Raw genomic sequence first — 24543 nt, forward strand, 5'->3', positions numbered from 1 at the left:
CCATTTGATGAATCAATAACAACCATCTCTTTTATGCTTCAATTCTTCGTCTCTCATCTCTACCTCCAATGCTTGTTACTTGAGTCAAGAGGACCAGGCCAGATCTACAAATGACAGACACTGTGCTTGACCTATTATCTTTCTTGACCTCTACATCCTTCGTTTGGCCAATAACTCTTGCTAAAATCGTAGCACATAACATGATTAGTTCAGCTCAACATTAGTTTTCACTTTCTGTTGATCAGTGTCCAAAAAGTCAAGTTAAATCCACTGTGATTCAATGTTATAAAACAATAAAACATGAAAACTTCTGGGGGGAGGGGTAAATACTTCTTATGGGCACTATATTTAAGACACGTTAGATTTTGCAATAGCAGGGGAACTAAGGGTTATGGAGAAAAGGCAGGGAGTTGAGGCTGACTCCCAGGCCAAATCACCGTGACCTGATTGAACGACTGGTCAGGTGACCTACTCCTGCTCCTGATTTTTGCGTTCTTCCAATGCATGCTGGCCAATTATTAATATACCAATATCATGATAAACATATAGTCATTATTGTTAAAACCTTCTATGGTTCTATCCCACCCAAACAATAGTGGCCACTTTTCAGAAGTACTTTGGCTGGAGAACATTCTGGCATTTCCTAAGATTGTGAGAGGTGCTATATCATGGAAGAAAATTGCTTCCTTCCTGCCTGTCTTCTAAACATTTGTTTTTTTCTAGCAGCCGATAGTAACGATGTTATGTTAATTTATGATCATGTTCAATCCAGTAGAAAACCCCACAGAACAGTACAGCACAGGAACGATGACACCAAACTGATTAAACTTGTAATTATAAACCTAACTAAATTAGTCCCTTCTGCCTACACAAGTCCATATCCCTCTGCTCTCTCCATATCTATCAGTCTCTTAAATGCTTCTATCATATTTGTCTCCACTACCCATGGCAATGCATTCCAGGCCACCAATCTCTGCATTTAAATACAAAACCATCCCACACATTTCTTTTGCAGTCATCTCCTCTCACCTTAAATACAAGTCCTTGATTACGTGCATTTTTACCTTGGGGGAGGGGAAGATTCTGACTGTCTATCTATGCCTCTCATAACCTTATAAACTTCAATCAGGTCTTCCATTACCTCCAGGTAAAACAACCCAAGTTTTCCTCATAATAGCATATGCACTCTATCTAGGCACCATTCTGATAAGCTTCTTCTGCACCCTTTCCAATGTCTCCACATCATTCCCATCTTTCAATGGGGTGACGACTTTCTAACAAACCTTTTGGTCATCTAACCTAATCCTTTGACTTGTGATTTGTTGCTCTCTCTCCACTTTCGTCCCATTTATAGCATTTTAATATTGTAGGCACACCATAGTAGCCTCCTACCTGTATGTGTCCTCCTATGTGCTTTCAAGTGAGAGCTTTTTGTGTAGACTTTATTGCAGCCCTCAAAGTCACATCTGTGAATGCGCCGTTTCTTCGATTCAGGGGACTCCGATCTCCGCTGGCGTCTTGTGCTCTCAATACTGAAAGGAGAGTCTGCACTGTAAAGAAAGAACACAATGACCAGAGAATGAATACACCAGAACTGAGGGGTTATGGTTTGATTATTACACATGAATGGAATGAGATAGCACCAACGTGCGGAGGAATAGTTCGAACTTAAAGCAGACAGATATGATTTCCGGCTAATGTTCCCTGTAACACTGAAAGTCATGAGAGAAATTGGACTTTCATAGCCTGTTCTAAATGTGTGTGCATCAGGTTCCAGTGCTCATCACCCACACTGGATTCAATACAACTGAATGTGTAAAGTATGTACTTCAGTGAGGTATTTAGTTTTTGGGAAGCAAAGGAAAATTTCTCCCATATTTAGGAATTAGTGCTCGATGTACATTTTTCCAAATCTTTTAGAAATTAATTAATGATAAGATAATATAATACACTGGATTCCAGTTAATTGGGCAGCCGTTTATTTGGGACAACTTTTAAAGAACAAAAACTAATCGAGAAAATAGCTGGGATTCCCTTTACTTAGGACACCGTGCCGCTTAATTGGGGCAGGAGATTGCTGCCGCACAGTTCCTAACTAACATCAGGCACATACACTAGTGTGGCTGTTAGATACTACACCATGCTTAGAGTGAACAGTTTTAAATAGTGTCAGCTGTGTGTGCTTGTACTCAAGAAGCAGTGATTTCTGTCACTGGTAGTCGGTGACAAATAAGCAGTAAGACAATGCAGAACTGTTTTGCTCACTGCAGTTTCAAGCATTCAGGCTTGCAGATGCCAGAAATGGCTGGGAATGAAAATGAAATGATTTCACTACTTCAAGTTAGGTATTACAAAGAATTTGAAGGTGTCAACAATCATCTTGAATGTTACGATGAAAATGAAGACCTGGAGGATGCAATTGTTGATAGCATTGTGTGAATGCAGTTCATTTATCTACATGAGGTGTCTGCTGAATTTGTATGTTTACTATCAATTAAAAGAACACCTACACTGGATGTTCTTCTGTCGATAACTATTCAGAACTAATACACAAATTTACAGTACTGCAGTAGCATTGGTGGTATTCTAATTTGTTCTGTATTTCATTTAAATAAATAACTTGTTAAATGCTAGTTTGTCTTTTTTATACCTTTTTAACCATTGCTATGAAACTTCAGCTAATTGGGGCAGCTGTTTAACTGGGCCAAAATGTACTAGTCCCGATGTGTCTCAATTAACCATATTCTGTTTTTACCTCTGTGTCTTCCCTTTCTCTTTAAAATTCATCTGCACCACAGGTGAGTTTAAATGGGAGTGCTGGCTGCCTGTGTGCTGGGTAATTCCCAATGACATTTCCGACCTGTTTCAGTTACTGGTATTGGTTTACATGTGCTAAGATACAGTGAAAAGCTTGTTTATGAAGATCAAATCATTAAACAGTGCATTGAGGTAGAACAAGGTATAATCAATAACAAGGCATAATAAAGTGTAAAAGCTACAGTGACACTGCAGTACAGGTAAACAATAAAGTGCAAGGTCATAATCATGAGCTCGAGTCCATTTTATTGTGCAAGAGGTCTGCTTAACGGCCTGAGAAAAATGGGACAGAAATTGTCCTCGAGTCTGGTGATATGTGCTTTTGGGAGAGGGGAGAGATTGCCTGGGCAGGGTAGGTTATTGATTATGCTGGCTACTTTATAGAGGAAACAAGCAGTATAGACAGAAGAAAACATACTTTTAGTTAAACCAACGCTTTTCAAAAAATTAATTAAAGACAAGATCATTTAATATCAAGATTTTACCTCAATGCCTTTGCGCTCTTTTTAAAATGGGTTCATCTGCACCACTGCTGAATTGAAATGGGGGCGCTGTTTGTCTGACTGTTTAGTCCCTGACTGCCTTTGTGGTGAGTAATTCCCCTTGTTACTTCCAACACCCTCTCGTTCACCCAATTTCACTGAGCAAATCACTATCCTCCTACTTCAACCCAAAATACCAGTCACCATATCCGAAAGGACTTCTTGTATCTGCAGACTTTCTCATGTTTATGAATCACCATATCTTTCTCATGTGACTTCTTCATTGGCAATCTCAATACCTCCCAATGATTCCAACTGGGAAGAACATGGTAGCCACTCAGAAATATAACCTGAATTATCGGTGGTCAGCAGCCAGGAAACGGTGCTACTAAAGACTTTGGAGAGAACAGGAACAACCACTGTGCCATGAGCACAGTATCAAGTACTACACATTCTTTGTAGGTTTCTTGGGATTGCATTGGGGCTGCTAAAGGTGAGCAGCTCAGTGGAAGTGCAGGTAAATCTGCTGTTGCTTCACACCTCCAGCAGCCTGGATTCACTCCTGCTGACACCCGCTGCTGTCTATGTGGAGTTTGCATGTTTTGTTGTGATCGTGTATGTTTCTCCCTGGTTTCCTCCAACATCCCTGGTTGTTAGGTGAATGGGTCACTGTGAAGGATAGGCATGTGGGAAGAAAGAGGGGTTGTGAGTACACAAGAGAGAACAGGTACTTGGACGAATCGGATTGTTGGGAATTTTCTGAGCACTGACATAGACCCAATGGACCAAATGGATTCTTTTTGTCCTGGTGAAATGTGAATTTTGCTACAGGTACTATGTTATTATTGGATTATCAAATTTAGGATTCTACAGTTTTGACTCAGTCTGAAGCTATTGCTGACTTGCTAGAGTTTGGTGTTATAATATTATGTCTACTCAAGGCCTAAAGTCATCGCCCATGTCTCCCAGCAACAGTTTGATAGGTGTGAATCACTGGTCATCGATCATCTGATTGGCTCTCGCATCTCTGAGTTGTCTTTCACACCACACTCCCTGGCAGCATTCCAGACCACTGTTGTTATTGCAGCCTTGCTGAATCATAAAACCTCACAAAGGAAGGCATGGAAAGAAAAGCAAGATCGGCCATAGAGTTTCGCCATAGTGCTTAACAAAATACAGAAACTCTGCCGCTGACTCAGTGCCCTCAGAGCTAACTCAGACAACTAACTCTATATACTGTTTATGCAACGCACACACAAAAGCAACACAGATTTTTCAAGAGCATAGCCAGTGTTCATTTGTAAACAAAATTATTGAAGCCCAGCTAGATCAGAATGGATGCTCTCAGTAAGAACAAAAACGAAGTCTATTCCAAGTCTATTTTATTGTCTGAAACACTGATGTAATCAGAATTGGGTGAATTCTGTTCTGATTGAGCCCAGTCAATGCACCAAAATGGCAACTCAGATTTTCCAAAGGAATTCAACCAATTGCAGGGAAGCTTCTGAATCCCTTGTAACTTCAGGAAGCTCAGCATAGAATTGTGGCACTCCCTATTTACCACTGCAGTAAAATGAGGAAAGCTGTAGATCCAGAAAATGAATGCAAGACTTTGAAGAATTTTGGAAAATGCATTCATTTTCTCCGAGAAAACCAAAACAAGCTGGAAATGAGGTAAACAAAGCCAGAAGAAGATGGTGCCAGTGAGCAACGCTCCCAAGGGCGACATCCTCGAGACATGTCACGGAGCAATTTCCTTCATTTCTTTTATGTTTCCTTTTTATTTCAGATGTGGTCCTGCTGGAGCCTGTTATCTACATTCTGGCGGTGTGTTTTCAAGTTGATTGGGTGATCTGGCACTCTGCTGTCTCTGAGACGGTTCCATGAGGCCGCGAGCAAAGGGTGCGTCGTGGAGGTCAGAAAGCCTGGCGGCGGGGCATGACCCCATAACCGATCCCATCTTTCACCAATTAAAGCTCAAAGTGAGACTGGGATCATCAAGGTGAGCGAGTGTTCAGTGATGTTTATAGCCTCTTGCTCACTGCTTGCTGCTAGAGGAAGGTGTCTGCATGTGACGGTCTCTCTCTCTCTCTCTCCCTCCCTCCCATCATTCGCTGCTCCCCTGATGCTGGTGGAGGATAGAGCAAGGTTCAGTCACAGCAGTTTATGGATCTGACTCACATTATGATGTGTACTGGTTTCTGGTCACTCCTTTTTTTTGTTAATAGTTCCGACGCTTTTGAAATGGGCGTGGCCTGCAGATAATAAACACTGAACGGAACTGAAATGTATGCCTTTTGATTTTGTGCTTTATATTCTGTGTTTTCTCGCTTGTTTTTTTTGTTGTTGTTTGCGAGACTTTTTTTTACGTGAGGTGAAGTGGTCGATATTTTTCCTCTCATTCAGGGTTCTATTGTTCTTTTTTTGCTTTGTAGTTGTCTGTGGGGAAGACAAATCTCAGAATTTTTTACTGCATGCATACTTTGATAATAAATGTACTTTGAACCCTTGAACCGTGGTCTACAGTGCTGCATCAACACATTGATCCAACTTGCTGACAACATCCAATTTGCTCCACTGCTGTTCAAATATGGTGTATACTGACTAATATAATAATGCAGATTACCCTCAGACCTTTAATGGCCGGGGGGATCTACTATGTTTTGTTTTGAAAGATAGTTTCCAATGAAACACAAGGTATCTCATTTTGGTTGTAGAGGGGTGTTACCGCGAAGCAGATTTGTGGATTTGGTGAGCAGAAAACACTGATTGCAAGTTAAGCACATGAACTCTTTAGTTACAAGACAAATAACAAAACACTCAAACAAACACTTCAAGTCAAACAAGTAGTTATCTAAGCTCCTAGTTACAAGACCACGACACTAAACATTCAATGACCCTTCAACCTAAACTCAGTTACAGATTCTTATCCAAGTGGCCAAAGTGGCAGGACAAAACAGACACGCGTTGGCAAATACTTGACTAAACTGTGCGCATAGGCCTTCTGCACCACAGCATACTCCCCCTGCCCTCCCGCTGTTTATCTTTTCCGCCATCCCTCCCGCTAGCTTCCATTCAGCTGATGTTACAGGTTTAAATCTAGCATATGGTTACCATGTGATTTTTTCTGTTCTCAGGTCGCCGTGGACAAAGTAGGCAAGGGTGCTACTTGGAAAATTTTGACTGGGTATTCCTTAGGTTACGCCTATGATCCCAATGCTACCATGGTGATGTCATTTCCTGAGGAACAGAGCCTTTGGGAACTGAAGGGATAACATTGCTGTGTTGCACTCAGTAGATAACGTGGCCTCAATGCCAGAGGGCTAATCGGTGAAGCCAATGTGCTGAGATCATCCTATGATCTTCTCTCCAAACTGAAAGACTGTCCCTACCAAGCACTGACCCAATTCCCATTCCCACCTGCTGCCCACCTCACTGACCCCACATCCCCACCAGTGGCAACCTAGTCCCTAGTCCTCTGCTAGCCTCCTGCTTGTCACCACAGCCTCCTATCAGCTTCCCACCCTCCCTAACACACCACCAACCTCCCTTCACCACAGACATACTCTTCCCCTCTTCTCCCTGATACCTACCTCTTCCTCTTCTTTCCATCCCAACCCCTTCTTCCCACTCTCATTCTGCCCCCTCCTTCCCTCAGCTCCTCCCCTCCTGCCCCCACCATCCTTCTCCCCCTCCTTCTACTCACCACTACCCCTCCCTCTCTGCCTGGCTGATTGTTAGGAGAATATTTTCTATAGAATGGAGGCTGACATTACACCCACTTCCTGCAGTACCTGGAAAACCTGAAGCACCCATGACTTCAACAAGTCACTTGCTTAGATCATGATTCCCATTGGTCAAACCAGATGCCCAGCAATTTTTTTTTTATATTATGAGGACACTCAGTCCTCATTTATTGTCATTTAGAAATGCATACATGTTCCTCTAGAGTGATATCACAAAAAAACAGGACAAACCAAAGACTAACACTGACAAGACCACATAATTATAACCTATAGTTACAGCAGTGCAAAGCAATACCATAATTTGATAAAGAGCAGACCATGGGCATGATAAAAAAAAAAGTCTCAAAGTTCCGATCGACTCCCGATAGTCCCCGATAGCAGGCGGCAGAAGGGTGAAACTCTCCCTGCCATAAACCTCCAGGCGCCGACAACTGTCAATGCATTGGAAGCACCTGACCACAGCCGACTCTGAGTTCGTCTGAAAACTTCGAGCCTCCGACCAGCCCTTCGACCCCATCCCGGCTACCGAGCAACAAGCAAAGCCGAGGACTCGGGGCCTTCCCCTCCGGAGATTCTGGATCACACAGTAGCAGCAGCAGCGAAAAAGGCATTTCATAAGTTTCTCCAGATGTTTCTCCGTTCTCTTACGTCTGTCTCCATCAAATGAGGATTGTGCACGGCACCCTGCTTGACAGATTACAGATATCATTCACCGGAGTGGCCGTACAAGCTGCGTCACGCCGCTGTCTCCTCCTCCTCCCTGTACGTTTACCCAGTATGTTTAAAAAAAAACATAAAACAGTGTAGCACCGGACTAGATTCTACACCCATATGTTGCACCAAACTAATTAAATGCCCAATTAAACTAGTCCCTTCTGCCTACTCAATGTCCATATCCCTCTGTTCCGTGCACATTCCAAGAGCCTTTTTAAATATCTCTATTACATTCGTTGACACTACACTGCAGCGCATTCCGAACTGCACCTACCAAACCGCATAAAAAAACTTGCCTTGCACATCTCCTTTTAACCTGCCCTCCTCACCTTAAATGCATGGCCTCTATTATTAGACATTTTGACCCTGGAAAAATGATACCAGCTGTCTATCTATGCTGCTCAACCTTTTAAACTTCTATCAAAGTTCAAAGTAAATTTTAATATCAAAGTATATAAATGTCACCATATACAACCCTGAGATTCATTATTTTGTGGACATACTCAATATATCTATAGAATAATAACTATAACAGAGTTAATGAAAGACTACCTAACTAGGGCATTCAACCAGAGTGCAGAAGACAACAAACTCTGCAAATTGAAAAAGAAATAATAATAATAAATGATCAATAAATATTGAGAACGTTAGGATGAAGAGTCCTTGGAAGTGAGTCCATTGGTTGTGGGCTCATTTCAATGATGGGGCAAACGAAGTTGAGTGAAGTTATCCCCTTTGGTTCATGAGCCTAATGTTTGAGGGGTAATAACTGTTGCTGAAGCTGGTGGTGTGAGCCCTGAGGCTCTTGTACCTTCTTCCTAATGGCAGCAGCGAGAAGAGAGCATATCCTGGGAGGTGGGTGTCCCTGATGATGGACGCTTCTTTCCTGTGACACCATTTCATGTAGATGTGCTCAGTGGTTTGGAGGGCTTTAACAGTGATGGACTGGGCCACATCTACTAACTTTTGTATAATTTTCCATTCAAAGGTATTGGTGTTTCCATACCAGGCTCTGATGCAGCCAGACAATATACACTCCACTACATATCTATAGAATTTGTTGAGTTCTCTCCTCGGCCTCAACTGCTCCAGAGGAGACAATCCAAGCTTGCCCATCCTCTCCTTCTAATGATGCCCTCTAATCTAGGCAGGGTCCATGTCAACCACTTCTACACCCTCTCCACAGCCTCCACATCCTTCCTATAATGATGTGACCAGAACTGAGTGTAACAGCTCAGATGCAGCCTAAACATTGTTTTGTGAAGGTGTAACTTAGCTTCCTGAGTCTTGCTGATAAAATCAAGCATGTCATACACCTTCTTTACCACCCTGTCAGCCTGTGCAGCCATTTTCAGGGAGCTGTGGGCTTTTTATTCAATTCTGTTGTCTGGCATGAAAAGCCCCTCAGTCGGGCAACTAGTCAGTTCATTGCCTCCTGGAATGTCAAATAGAGGAAGGGGGTATTAGCAGCTTCATAGAATCAATCAGATCATCAAACCTCCTGTAATATGTTAGCGGGAATGGTAGCTGCAAAAGCTCTATTCCCCTGTTTCCACTTCTGTCATGCCTGCCTTCCCACTTATAAATAAGTCAAGGCATCCTGGGAGAAGGACTCCTCACCAATATTTCAGGAGCAGGTGACTCGAAACTAGTAGTAACACACATTATTGTTTTCCTGGTGTGTCTTAGTCATTCAATGAACTACTCAGTATTTTCTCCACACTGCAAGAGAGTCTGACTTGGACACAAACAATTAGATAGAGCCATTCAGTGAATGAATGCTCTTTTTTAAAAATCAAAGCTCCCCAAAACTCTGTTTATTCTGCCTCTAACTTCCAGATTTGCCAACCATCCTAGAACATTTTCTGGAATACTTAAACTCCAAGTATATATATATTTTTTTATTTTTGGCAATTCTTAATCATTAGGAAATAACTGGAAATGTTTGATGTTGTGAAGTGATACAGCATATAAGCAGGCTGTTTGGCTCACCAAGCCATTAAGCACTTCACAGCATTAATCCCATTCTAATCAATACCCTCTAGATTCTATCATCATTTACACACTGAGGGCAATTTACAAAACTCTTTCTTATAATATGAGACTTTATAAGACAGTTGTCAGACTGCACTTGGAGTACTGTCAGCAGTCCTGGGCCCCTTATCTAAGGAAGGACGTGCTGGCATTGGAGAGAGTCCAGAAGAGGTACGCAAGAATGAGCCCAGGAATGAAAGGGTTAATATGCGAGGAGTGTACTCGCTAGAGTTTAGAAAAAAGTGGAGGGGGGGGGGATCTCATTGAAAACAATTGAATATTGAAAGGCCTAGACAGAATAAATGTGGAGAGGGTGGTTCCTATAATGAAAGAATCTAGAACCAGAGGGCACAGCCTCAGAATAGAGAGACATCCCTTCAGAACAGAGATGAGGAGGAACTTCTTTAGACTGATAGTGAAACTATGGAACTCATTGCCACAGAGGCAGTGAAGACCAAATCACTGGGTATAGATAAGGTGGAGGCTGATAGGTTCTTGATTAGTAAGGGTGTAAAGGTTACAAGGAGAAGGCAGAAGAGTGGGGTTGAGAGGGATGATGCAAAGACAAAGCTAATCTGACGGGCTGATTGGCCTAATTCTCCCCGTGTCTTGTGCTGTTATGGATGTGAGAGGAATCTGGAGCACATAGAGGGAAGCTCCCCACAGAGAATGTACAAACTCCACACAGACTCCACTGGCCATCAGGACTGAACCTGGATTGCCGGAGATGAGGATCAGAATCAGATTTAATATTACCAGCATATGCCATGAAATTTGTGAGCTTTTCAGCTGCAGTACAATGCAATACATAATAATAGAAAGCATGAATTACAGCAGGTAAATATATGAGGAGGATGCAAAGAATATCATGGACGAAATGAATATCTAACGAGGATGTCGTGAACAGAGCAAACACAAAAAGAGAAATAATGTATGAGATCATGAAAAGGCAACCTAACTTCATTGGACATGTGATCAGGAAAGAGGAGTTAGAATGCACGGTAATTATGGGAAAGATTGAAGGGAAGAAAGCAAGAGGAAGGCAAAGACAAATGATGATGGAGACAGCAGCCAGAGAACTGGAAATGACTACCAATGAATTGATCCACTTGACCTGAAACAGGAGTGTGTGGGCCATGGCAGTCAAAGCTCAAACTGGGCACAGCACCTGATGATGATGATGATGATGATATATGTATGTTAAATAGTTAAATTAAACAAGTAGAGCAAAAATAGAAATAAAAAAGTAGTGAGGTAGTGTTCATGGGTTCAATATCCATTCAGAAATTAGATGGCAGAGGGGAAGAAGCTGTTCTTGAATCGTTGAGTATCTGCTTTCTGGCTCCTGTACCTTCTTCTGATGGTAGCAATAAGCACAGGGTATAACCTGGATGATGGTGTCCTTAATGATGGACACAGCCTTTTTGAGGGATTGTTCCTTGAAGAACTCTCTGCAGCTTATTAGATTCTGTGCAGTGCCCCCCTCCCCATACCAGCCGGTGACACAGCCAGTTAAAACGCTGTCCGTTGTACATCTGTAGAAATTTGCAAATGTCTTTGGTGACATACCAAATCTGCTCAAACTCCTACTGAATTATAACTGCTGTCTTGCCTTCTTTACAGCTGCATTGATATGTTGGGTCCAGAATAGATCCTTAGAGATATTGACACCCAGGAACTTGGAATTGCTCACTCTCTCCCTTTCTCATCCCTCTATGAGGATTGGAGTATGTTCCCTCATCTTACCCTTCCTGAAGTCCACAATCAGTTCTTCATTTTTACTGACACAGGTTGTTGCTGTGACACCACTCAACTAGCTGATATGTCTCGCTCCTGTACGCCCTCTTGTCACCATCTGAAATTCTGCCAACAATGCTTGTATTAACGGCAAATTTATAGATAGCATTTGAGCTGTACCTAGCCACACAGTCATGGGTATAGAGAGAGTAAAGCAGTGGGCTAAGCACACAACCCTGAGGTGTGCCAGTGTTGATCGTCAGCGAGGTGGAGATGTTATTACCAGACTGCACAGATTGTGGTCTTCTGGTTAGGAAGCGAGGATCCAGTTTCAGAGGGAGGTACAGAGGCCCAGGTTCTGGAACTATTTGATGAGAACAGTAGGAATGATGGTGTTAAATGCTGAGCTATAGTCAATAAACAGCATCCTGACATTGGTATTTGTATCGTCTAGGTGATCCAAAGCTGCGTGAATAGCCAATAAGATCACAACTACCGTAGATCTACTGTGGCAATAGGCAAATTACGATGGGTCCAGGTCTTTGCTCAGACAGGAATTGATTTTAGCCATAACCAGCCTCTCAAAGCACTTCATTACTATAGATGTGAGTGCTACTGGGCAATAGTCATTAAGGCAGCTCACACTTTTGAAGCAAGTGGGAACTTCCAACTGTAGCAATGAGAGATATGAGGCAACAAACTTATTATGCCATTAAACAGGAATGTTTAATACATTCAACCCTTTTCATTCCCCTCTGCACCTCTCAATTATCACTGTCATTTCCCACAATGCCTGTCACCAACAATTATTCCCACTTATGCTACTGCATAGCTGTCTCTTTGCCGCCCCATCCACCCAAAATCCCAAAACTGTCTTTGGCTAGTCATGGTTCTTCACCTGCATGTATGTTGATGCAACAGACTTTCCACTGACCATCTCCACCCCACCCTTCTCATCATCTAGATGGAGGGGGTGGCTCTGATTGGCCAAAGAAACTGGCTAGTTTAGAGACTTTCAAAGAGACTTGCCAGGCAAGTTTCTCCACACAGAGAGTAGCAGGTGCCTGTAAGATGGTGAAGCAGATAGACAACAGAAATATTTAAAAGGCAATTAAAGAGGCACATGAACAGGCAGGGGATGGAGGGATATAGGCTATGTGAAGGCAGATGGAATGAGACAGGTCTCATGGTCTGCATAGACGTGGTAGGCCAAAGGCCTTATTCTCACACTGTACTGTTCTACTGTACTGCAGATGTTTAAATGTTTTTCATAGTTCCTTTTACTCTTAATGTTTAAAAATATACTGTACATTTATATTTTAAAATAAGGACACTTAATACATTTTTATTAATCTTTGAAGGTTGGGTATATTGAAGCTAATGAAGGTGGGCTGAGATTTTCTCTAAAACATCCCCTCCCAAAATGCCTCAGGAAGCTGTGTGGTCATTGATGAATGGCCGAGCTCTTGACTCTAGGCTGCTGCTGTAGAAACCATAGGGTAGGTGCAGACATTTCAGAGGCTCAGCCCTTTACGTGGTCCCTCGACCCAGGATCTGCACTCAGCAGTCACTGCTTTTATTTCCCAGCAATGCTGAGAGAGGGTGAAATATTTAAGGGGACCCCGAGTGGGAAGAACTTCTCTCAGAGGATGGTGTGAGTGTTGAGCAAGCTCCCAGTGGAAGTGGTGGATGCAGGTTCAATTGCAACATTTAAAACATGTTTGGATAGGTAAGTGAATGAGAGGGGTATGGAGGGCTATGGTCTGAGTGTGGGCAGATGATGACTAGGCAGTAAAACAGGTTGGAACAGACTAGATGGGCCAAAAGGCCTGTTTCTGCGCTGCATTGCTCTATGACTCGAGGAGTGAGGACTAACTAGTAGCATTGTACTCTGACTACAGAAACTCTTCATCAAAATAGTCCCAAGAGATTGGTCACGTCTCCTTCGGTAATTAATTGGGGACTCAGTTTAATCTCCAATCTGTGACACCGTATCCCTGACAGTCCACCACTCCCACAGTACTGCACTAGCATTTCAGTTCAGCTTAAAGTTAGAACAAGTTAAAAAAAAATCCTTTGTAGATAGCTTTGCTACATCTTTTTTCCTTCTTGCTTGATGTATGGTAGCAGAAACCATTACATCATTGAACCACACAAATTATTTCTACTGGTTACCGCAAGTGGCTCAATGGCTAGTGTGTAACGTTTGCTATTTCATCGGCTGTGGGCAGCCTTGGGCAATCCTATGAAGGCCATGAGAAAAGGCACTAATGCAAACACGAGGAAACCTACAGATGCTGGAATTTCAAGCAATACACGTAAAAATTGCAGGTTAACGCAGCAAGCCAGGCAGCATCTGTAGGAAGAGGTACAGTTGATGCTTCAGACCGAGACGCTTTGTTAGGACTAACTGAAAGAAGAGATAGTAAGAGATTAGAAAGTGAGAGGGGGAGGGGGAGATCTGAAATGATAGGAGAAGACAGGAGCGGGAGGGATGGTGCTAAGGGCTGGACAGGTGATTGGCAAAAGGGATATGAGAGGATCATGGGACAGGAGGCCTAGGGAGAAAGAAAGGGTTGGGGGGGGGGAGCTCAGTGGATAGGCAAGGAGTATAGTGAGAGGGACAGAGGGAGAAAAAGGAGAGAAACAAATTTAATAATAATAAATAAATAAATAACCGATGGCAATACGTTTTTCTATTGTGTACCGACCCCTAGCTGTCATTTTAGATGTTTCTATTGCACTTCCATTTATAACCACGAGATGGTGCAAGGAGAATTCACAACTTGTAAATGTGAGTCCTAAAAAACTTTATACATGAAAGTCTTGCATTTATGTAACACCTGATGGGTCTTTTAAGGACATTCCACAGGGCTTTAACAGCTAATTATTTGCTCAAAGGTTCCCTATGAATGACCTGACCTGCACAATTCAGAATTTATGCAAATTATCCCTTAACATTTTTCAAGCATTTTTCAAAAAAGTAATATAATCTTTTGAGGTATTTATAAACAACTGGAAACAGTAGTGCATGAGGATGAATATTTGATGAAATGCAAGAATAATAGAAAGTAATTAGACTGATACAATATGGTCTTTATAGAAAATGGACATCACTTCTTACAGAGAAATCAGCTTATAGAAGGTTCTCAAGAAAGGAAATCTTACAAAATCTGAGAACTGTCTGTACTCATCGTTGTAATGGAGGAACTAGAGCAGTTTGTTTTCTGCAGAGCACACTACCATAACTGCAATGTGATAGACCCCCAGTCATTTAAAGACAGCCCAGGACAAATCCTCTGCTCTGCAATATAATGTCTCACCCAGAAAGTTGCACTTCTGCAGGGCAGCATTCCCTCAGTGCTGCAGAGTGAGACTGAACACATATCTTTCTGACTCCAAGGAAGGAGCTCAAACCTCTCTAGCCAGAGTTTAAGATGAATTTCATCCATAAATGATGGGTTAGAAAACTTTGCAGTCAAAAGCACACTGCTATTGCAGGCACCCTGTGCAATACTACCATTACTTCTTATAGCATGCGTGAATGTGCATCCATTACTGTACAATATTATAGCAATTCTTGCACTACCATCTTATCAGTGTGAACTTGGAAATCTTGTAATCTTGTACATCTTTGATTTATAAATCTTATTTTTAAGGTAACTTTTTAAAATTCTTTCTTCTCTTCTAATATTTGTATATCTGTGCACTTTAATGCTACTGGGACACTGTAATTTCCTCAGCGATCAATAACATCTATTTATCTATTTCTCTGACACAGATGTTCCAAACCGTTTTTATGCCGTGGGTCAATACCAGTGAGCAAGAGGCCTGTGGCCACTAGGCTGGGAACCCATGCTCTAACATGTCAAACTGATCAAACCCTTCCAATTAAGTGGCAGTGGATTACCAAGCATCTGTTTACCCACAAAACAGTCCAATAGTAATTCCTAAATGTCCTTCCCTTTCTATTCAGCTCAGGTCCATTCACTTTCTGGAGGATGTTCATATAATCTAGAGAGACACTCTGCGCCGTGTAAAGTCAGAGTGCCAAGCATACGAAAATAATATCAAGCTGGATCTGACTGTAAGCTCCACTCCACGAGCTGTCCAGTGTCAGTAACCTTACACCCACTGGCTTGTGAGATATTCATCCATCTTCACTTTAAAAACATTCCAAGAGCACTTGAAGCAGTTTTAATCAAAAATTGACAATAGAAAATAAATCACCTTGAATGGGTGACAACTATTCTTAAATAGTGACCCTAGTTCTGAAATCTCTCCCAAGAGGAAATATCTTCTCTACATCCATCCTGTCAAGACCCATCAATGTTCTAAGTTTCAAACAAGGACACCTCTCTGTTCTAAGCAGGCACAAGTCTAGCCTGTACAACATTTCTCCTTATGAAAATGTGCCCACTTCAGGTTTTAGTGTGAAAAACTTTCTGAACTACTTGTAATGTTTTAACACCCTTACTTAACTTAGTAGACCATACTGCACTGAATACCAGGTGTGCTGTCAGTAATGCTGTATGTAGAACAGTATAGCACAAGAACAGACCATTCAGCCCACTAAATCTGTGCTATGATGCCATACTAAATTAAACCCATCTGCCTGCACATAATCCATATGCCTCCATTCCCTGCATTTCCTGTGGCATTTTTAAATTGTCAGGCACATTCCTGCTGTGCAGCTCCATATTTTCAGAATAAAAGCACTTTGTTACTTACAAACACAAGAAAGTTTGCAGATGCTGGAACTGCAAAGAATTTGAAGGTATCTACAATCGTCATGAATGTTACAATGAAAATGAAGATTTGAAGGATGCAATTACTGATAGCATTGTACGAAGGCAGTCCATTATCTACACGAGGTGCCCACACTGATTTTGTTTGTAGTCATTTTGATGAAAGCGGCAGCACATGCTGAATTCCTCTGTCATTAACTATCAAGAATTAATAGTTTTGTAGTACTATAGTAGTATTGCTAGTGTTCTCATTTGTTGTGTATTTCATTTCAATACATAATTTGTTACTCAGTTAAATGATAGGTTGCCTTTTTTATACATGTTAAACTATTTCCATGAAACTTCAGCTAACTGGGGCAGCTGCATACTTGAGCCAAAATGTACAGGTCCTGATGTGTCCCAATTAACTGGAATCCACTGTATTTCTTATTGCAATTTATAGCTTTTTAAAATCAAGTATTGCATTGTACTGCTGCCGCAAAACAACAAATTTCATGACAAAAGCCAGTGACATTAAACCTGGGCTGATATTTTGGCTCAAGATAGTGTCTCTGGAAATGTCACTTTTGCCTCCACAGATGCTGATTGACCAGCTGAGTTCTTCCAGCAGCTTGCTTTTGTTGTTTTAATTTTCTACGCTCACTTTCTATAAGGCCTACACCTTCTATGGAAACATCGACAAAAACTCTCACAGTCTGTTTCGATATCTCTGGCTCTCTTTATCTCATGGTCTAATTTTTCCCTCATTATTCTTTTACATCATTCATTGCCATTTCTTGTATTCTGTCCAATCTTCTGACATGTCACCCATCTCTCAGGAAGAAAACAAGCATTCCCACGCTCATTGAGATGTTAGCATTCGATCGAAGTAGTGATCCCTGTTTGAACCACGGACTCTGATTTTGAAGTTCTGATTATAGTGATTCAAGACTTTTGACAATGCAAGGAACACATTTTAAACTTACAATTACTGAAAAAATAATTATTTAAAAGGTAAAGGTAGAGGATTCACCTTTGCAAATTTCTGTCTTCTCCAAAAACACTGGTGGTGTTTACAACAATCTGTTCCTGTTAAGCAACAATCTAACAAGCAACACCTCACTGCCTCTCTGGTTTCATATTTCTATTCTTAAAATTAATTATTTTTATTTAGGGATACAGCACGGTGACAGGCTCTTTTGGCCCAATAACTCGCCACTCAGTTACACCCATGTGCCTAATTAAAAGACTACTTAAAAACATCTTTGGAACGTGGTAGGAAACCAGAGCACCTGGAGAAAACTCACCCAGTCACGGGGAGAATGTACAAACTCCTTACAGACAGTAGCAGAATTAAACCTGATCGCTGGCACTGTAATAGTGTTCTGCTAACTGCTACACAACTGTTCCACCCTGTTCATATGTTAATATATTATTAATAGTCATATAAATGTGTGAAGATCCCTGCAGCACCTGATGACACTGTGATCTCTGTTACAGAGGCCGATGTTAGACTGTCTTTAAAGAGAGTGAACCCTCGCAAGGCAGCAGGTCCTGATGAAGTACCTGGTATGGCTCTGAAAACCTGTGCCAACCAACTAACGGGAGTATTCAAGGACATTTTCAACTTCTCACTACTACGGGCAGAAGTTCCCACTTGCTTTAAAAAGGCAACAATTATACCAGTGCCAAAGAAGAATAATGTGGGCTGCCTTAATGACTATCACCCAGTAGCACTCACATCAACTGTGATGAAATGCTTTGAGAGGTTGGTTATGACTAGACTGAACTCCTGCCTCAGCAAGGACCTGGACCCATTACAATTTACCTATCACTACAATAGGTCAATGGCAGACGCGATCTCCATTGCTTTTCACATGGCTTTAGATCACTTCGATAACACAAACACCTATGTCAGGATGCTGTTCATCTGCATTTAATACCATAATTCCCACAATCCTAATTGAGAAGTTGCAGAACCTGGGCCTCTGCACCTCCCTCTATAATTGGATCCTCGACTTCCTAACCTGAAAATCACAGTCTGTACGGATTGGTGCTAACATATCCTCTTCGCTGACGATCAACAATGGTGCACCTCAGGGGTGTGGGCTTAGCCCACTGCTCTACTCTCTGTATACACACAACTGTGTGGCTAGGCAGAGCACAAACACCATCTACAAATTTGCTGACGATACAACCATTGTTGGTAAAATCTCAGCTGGTGATGAGAGGGTGTACAGGAATGAGATATGCAACTAGTGGAGTGGTGTCACAGCAACAACCTGGCACTCAACATCAGTAAGACGAAAGAGCTGATTGTGGACTTCTGGAAGGGTAAGATGAAGGAACACATACCAATCCTCATAGAGAGATCAGAAGTGGAGAAAGTGAGCAGTTTCAAGTTCCTGCGTGTCAAGATCTGAGTATCTAACCTGGTCCCAACATATTGACGTAGTCATAAAGAAGGCAAGACATGCCTTCATTAGGAGCTTGAAGCGATTTGGCATGTCAACAAACACGCTAAAAAACTTCTATAGTTGTACCGTTCTGACAGTCTGCATCACTCTCTGGAATGGAGGGGCTACTGCACAGCACCGAAAGTAGCTGCAGAAGGTTGTAAATCTAGTCAGCTCCATCTTGGGCACTAGCCCACAAAGTACCCAGGACATCTTTAGGAAGTGGTGTCTCAGAAAGGTAGTGTCCATTATTAAAGACCTGCACCACCCAGGGTATGCCCTTTTCTCACTGTTACCATCAGGTAGAAAATACAGAAGCCTGAAGGCACACACTCAGTGATTCAGGAACAGCTTCCTCCCCTCTGCCATCCGATTTCTAAATGGACTTTGAAGCTTTGGACACTACCTCACTTTTTTTTAAATATACAGTATTTCTGCTCTTGCACATTTTTTAATAATCTATTCAATATACATAATTGATTTACTTGTTTATTTATTATTACGTTTTATTTCATTTATTATTTTTTTTCTCTCTCTGCTAGATTATGTATTGCATTGAACTGCCGCTGCTAAGTTAACAAATTTCACGTCACATGCCGGTGATAATAAACCTGATTCTGAATCTGATTCTGAAATACTATTAAGAGGGTCATAAAAATTGCCTTCGATGTCTTTACTTTGGTAGAAATTCTACTATTTCTCAATGAGTTAGTTTGCCACGGACAACTGATAGGAACAGTGGTCTGGTCCTCAGAATTCAGAGTCTCAAAGATGCCATCTGAGTTATTCAACACATTAACATGGTGTTTACTTTCACCAAGTAAATGCTGAGTTGTCATATGAAGCAGATACATAGGATATTATAAATTAAGCATTTTATTGATAATGTACTTTTTCCTCAATGAGGAACTTGTTTTCAGGCAGCAGTTGAATGGGAACACCACCATCAAGTTTTACAGACACCCTGCTGTGGAATTACATTGTCATTCCCTTAATCTCACTCTGTCTCAATCTTTGAACTCCCTCCTCTCCACCTCCCAACAAGTCAAGATGACAGCTCAGCACCATCCCCTGAAGGGCAAATAAGCTGGGCGATAAATGCTGGCCTTGTTGATGGCTCCCATATCCTTGGAATGAAAATGTAATTTTCTTTTCATTTTGATGCTGTATAAAGGATCTTACTCAGGTAGATCCTGAACAACAATGAACCTAATACTTCTATTTCAGGCTCGTTGTATGATTCCCATTGTAATGGAATGTAAAGCCCAATTCAAAATTAATGACCAGAGAAGATAGTGACACCTGAGTCCAGCATTTGCTTACTCCAGGAGGCCATTCAGTCCATTTGGCTCATGCTAACCTCCCACAAAGCAATGCTTATGACTCCCATGCCCGGGTAAGCTTTGCAAGCCATTCAGTCTCATATCCCCATCAACTCCCTTTTTGTTCTAAGGGGTCAGTTACCGTATAGGTAATTAAACTAACAGCTCACTGTCTGACTTTGTGCTTACTATCTTGTACGTGTGTACTTTGTGCTGTGTATGACTGTGGTATTGTGTTTTGCACCTTGACCCCAGAGTAGGGCTGTCTCATTTGGCTGCGCTCATGAGTATTCGTGTCCTGTTGAATGACAATTAAACTTGAATTGAATTGAATTTTTTGAATTACCTGACCTCTGTAAGCTGAGGAAACCAGCAGAGAAATACACTTTCAGCTCACTGTTTCTAGACTTTTGGGCATTGATATACTGTTTACTTGGTAAAAGGTTGATGGTATTGTCAGTAACGCCTGCAGTGGTTTTTGTTTCTTCATATTGGTTTCACATGCTAGTTCTTTAGTTTATCGCTGAAGCACAGCTCCACAAGAATGGGCTGTACAGATGATACCTTACTGCTGTGGATTTTAGTCTTCGGACACTGATAGACAGTTTACTCCTCAAAAAGGTTATTTATATGAGGCATTTTATGGCCTTACTGGTGTCTCTTTATCTAGAGTGCAATGCAACCTATAATTTGACTCAGATGTAGGCAGTTTTGCTGACAGAAGGCAAGTGATGAGAAATGAATGTGGTGGTTTTTGATCAATGAAATCTATGCATTGTTTCAAAAAAGGTAACCTCATACAAAAATCCTTATCAAGACCAAATTTCCTAAACCTTTTCTTAAACAACAATGTCAGATGCCCTGGCATCAGTTGTGAGAATAGCAATTATCTCTATTAAGCAGAGATTTGAAAAGTAGCACAGTTCCCCGATCAGTAACTGATGAAGAAGTTAAATTAAATAACTGAAGATCAGGATCGATCATGGTAGGTTTAGAATCTGCAGTTAATTCCAGAAGTGAATTGCCCTGCTCTTGCAGAGCATCACCTGCAGGTGGCGACTGTTGCCTTGGTTATTGGACACTGCAGTACAAGCTCTCCAACTCCGTAAAGCATTTAGTTCATTTGCAAACTGCTGCAAAAGTCATTATCCTTATCCCCGCAAGTCCAAACCTGCTATTATTACCTTAGTCCAAATCATGACTCTGTGCACATCAATCCATTAGTAGAATAACTTTAAAATGCTAGCATCTCCCTATCACCCTTTCTGGAGCTTGGAAGAACACAAGGAAGTAGGAGAGCCCATTGGTTTCTTCAGAATCAGAATCAGGTTTAATATCACCAGCGTATGCTGTGAAATTTGTTGTTTTGCAATCACAGTACATTGCAATACATAATAATAAAACCTTGTGAATTACTATATATATATATTAAATTAAATAAGTAGTGCAAAAAAAAAGTGAGTTAGTGTTCCTAGGTTCAATGTCCATTCAGAAATCTGATGGCAGAGAGGAAGAAGCTGTTGCTAAATCGTTGAGTTTTTGCCTTCAGGCTTCTGCACCTCCTCCTTCAAGCCTATCTCAGCATTTAATATATTCCTGGCTGAGCTCTGCTGGCTTCAACTCCTCCTCTGTGCCACTTGTACCTCAGTACACTGAGGTAATAGTAAGGACAACACAATGCAGAATATTGTGATGGACTCACCGAGAAAGTTACAGTGCACGAATAAAGAGCAAGAGCCCCAATAAGCTTCGCTGGGAGATCAAGAGTTTATCTTTTAGTGCAAGACAGGCTCATTCAGGAGTCTCATAACAGCAAGATAATAGCTGTCCTTGAGCCTGATGATACACGCTCGCAGATTTTTGCATCTTCTGTCAGACGGAAGACTGGCAGAAGAGAGAATAATGGGGGTAGGGTGGGAGGGTTATTGATGATGTTGGCTGCATTCCCAAGTCAGTGGGAGGTGTAGACAGGCTCAGTGGAGGGGAGACTGGTTTGCACGATGCACTGAGCTGCAGTCACAATGCTCTGCGATTTCTTGTGGTCTTGGGCAGAGCCATACAAAGCTGAGAAGCATCTGGATAGGATGTGTTCTGTGATATATATAAAATTGGGAAGAGTTATCAGGGATAAATATTGATCGAAGAACTCCCCCATTCTTCAGCAAAATAGCTCCATCTAATCTTGTACAATTGAGGCCTTAATTTAACATCTTCGTCCAAAAGCCCATGTGCCGTTGGAACTGCGCTGTTCGTTCATGTTCTGGTGCTTAAGTTCCATGAGTGGGGCTTGAATCAAATTATCTTTGATGCTAAGAGGTGCTACCATCCGGGAAGCGGTACCGCAGCATAAGAGCCAGGACCAGGACAGCTTCTTCCACCAGGCCATCAGACTGATGAACTCACGCTTTGAGTGTACTCTATATTACATTGACTGTTCTATTTATTATAAATTACTATAATTGTACATTTAGATAGAGACATAACATAAAGATTTTTACTCCTCATGTATATGAAAGATGTAAGAAATAAAGTCAATTCGATTCAATTCAGCTGATCATGCCATTCTAGTGCAAAGGTTCCTAACCTTTTTTATGCCATGAACCAATACCATTAAGCAAGAGGTCCATGGAGACTAGCGGCTTTATAGAACGCAGTGCAGAAGTACACTCAGATTCACTAAGATGCTGAGTAGCAAGATACAAACTCAACCATTTAGGAACACTTTTTTCCCCATGATTCACTACTTCAGTAGATCACAGAAGTGTCCATCAAGAGCACCTCATATTTTTCTGAAAACGAGGAAATTATGCAGATGCTGGAAGTCCAAAGGAACACACACAAAATGCTGGAGGAAATCAGCAGGCCAGGCAGCATCTATGGGAAAGAGTGAACAGTCAACTTTTCAGGCCGAGACCCTTCATCAGGGCTGGGAAAAAAGACAGGACTCAGACTCTGCATCTTTTTCTCCCCAGTCCCAATGACAGGTCTCGGCCCAAAACATCAACTGTTCATTTCCATAGATGCTGCCTGGCCTGCTGAGTTCCACCAGCATTTTGAGTGGTTGCCTCATTCATTTAACACACGTCAAAGTTGCTGGTGAACGCAGCAGGCCAGGCAGCATCTCTAGGAAGAGGTACAGTCGACGTTTTGGGCCGGGACCCTTCGTCAGGACATAAAGACCTGTCATCAGGACTGGGGAGAAAAAAAATACAGAGTCTGAGTCCTGTCTTTTTCCCAGCCCTGTTGAAGGGTCTCGGCCTGAAAAGTTGACTGTTCACTCTTTCCCATAGATGCTGCCTGGCCTGCTGATTTCCTCCAGCATTTTGTGTGTGTTCCTTTGGCCTTCCAGCATCTGCATATTTCCTCGTTTTCAGAAAAACATGAGGTACTCTCGATGGACACTTCTATGATCTACTGAGGTGGTCAATCATGGGCAAAAAAGGGTCTCGGCCCGAAACGTCGACTGTACCTCTTTGTAGAGATGCTGTCTGGCCTGCTGCGTTCACCAGCAACTTTTATGTGTGTTGCTTGAATTTCCAGCATCTGCAGAACTCCTCATGTTTATGCCTCATTCATTTCTCTCTTTTTGAACTATTGATTTTTTTTTCAATATTTCTTATTGTAACTAAGAGTAAAACTTTATGTATTGCACTGCACTGCTGCAAAATGACAAATTTCACAACATATGTCAGTGCTAATAATAAACCTGATAAACCGAGTTCTGAAGTCCTTCCTTTTCATGAGGGATAGGGGCAAAAGGATTCAAGGCAAAATTCCTCCCAGGTTACAGCACTGTTCTGTCCCTCTGAGCTCCGCGAAACAAACCCGAACAATCCGCAAGTCAGAATGCAGCCACGGTCAGAGTGTTCACATGGCAAAAAAATGCCTGCAGCACCCCGGCAGCCATGAAATATTTCCCCCATTGGTCTCCTAAATGCTTGCTGGCATGTCAAGAAGGTATTGAGTGTTTTGGCCTTCATTAGTCTGGGGAAGGTGGGGGGGTGGGGGGATGGACTCACTAATTTCTACAGATGTACCCTGGAAAGCATTCTAACTGGCTGTATCACTGTCTGGTATGGGAGGTGGGGGCTACTGCACGGGATCGGAATAAGCTGCAGAAAGTTGCAAACTCAGTCAGCTCCATCAATGGGCACTCGCCTCCCCAGCATCCAGGACATCGAGAAGCGATGCCTCGAAAAGACAGCATCCAGCATTAACAACCCCCATCACACAGGACATGCCCTCTTCTTATTGCTACCATCAGAAAAGAGGTGTAGAAGTCTGAAAGCACACACTCAATGATTCAGGAGCAGCATCTCCCCCTCTGCCATCCCACGTCTGAATGGATACTGAACCCATTAACAGTACCTCACTACATTTTTGCACCACTCGTTAACTAGTTTTTATACATACATATTAACATATGTAGACATATACTTATTGCAACTCACAGTTTTTATAATTATGTATTGTATTGTACTGCTGCCTCACAAACAATAAATTTCACG

General features: G+C 41.9%; 1 protein-coding gene across 6 annotated transcripts in view; it reads right to left on the reverse strand.

Moving 5' to 3' along the window:
• klf12b (Kruppel like factor 12b) overlaps window positions 1-24543 on the reverse strand; it is a 301395-nt gene that overhangs the window by 21716 nt on the left and 255136 nt on the right. For all 6 annotated transcript variants that reach the window (XM_063048451.1, XM_063048453.1, XM_063048450.1 and 3 more), the window contains one exon: window positions 1393-1550. In XM_063048451.1, the coding sequence (XP_062904521.1) occupies window positions 1393-1550 (158 nt within the window). The remainder of the gene's footprint in view (window positions 1-1392; window positions 1551-24543) is intronic.

The sequence above is a fragment of the Mobula hypostoma genome, chromosome 5 (assembly GCF_963921235.1).
Source record: "Mobula hypostoma chromosome 5, sMobHyp1.1, whole genome shotgun sequence".
In the NCBI taxonomy this organism is placed as follows: domain Eukaryota; kingdom Metazoa; phylum Chordata; class Chondrichthyes; order Myliobatiformes; family Myliobatidae; genus Mobula; species Mobula hypostoma.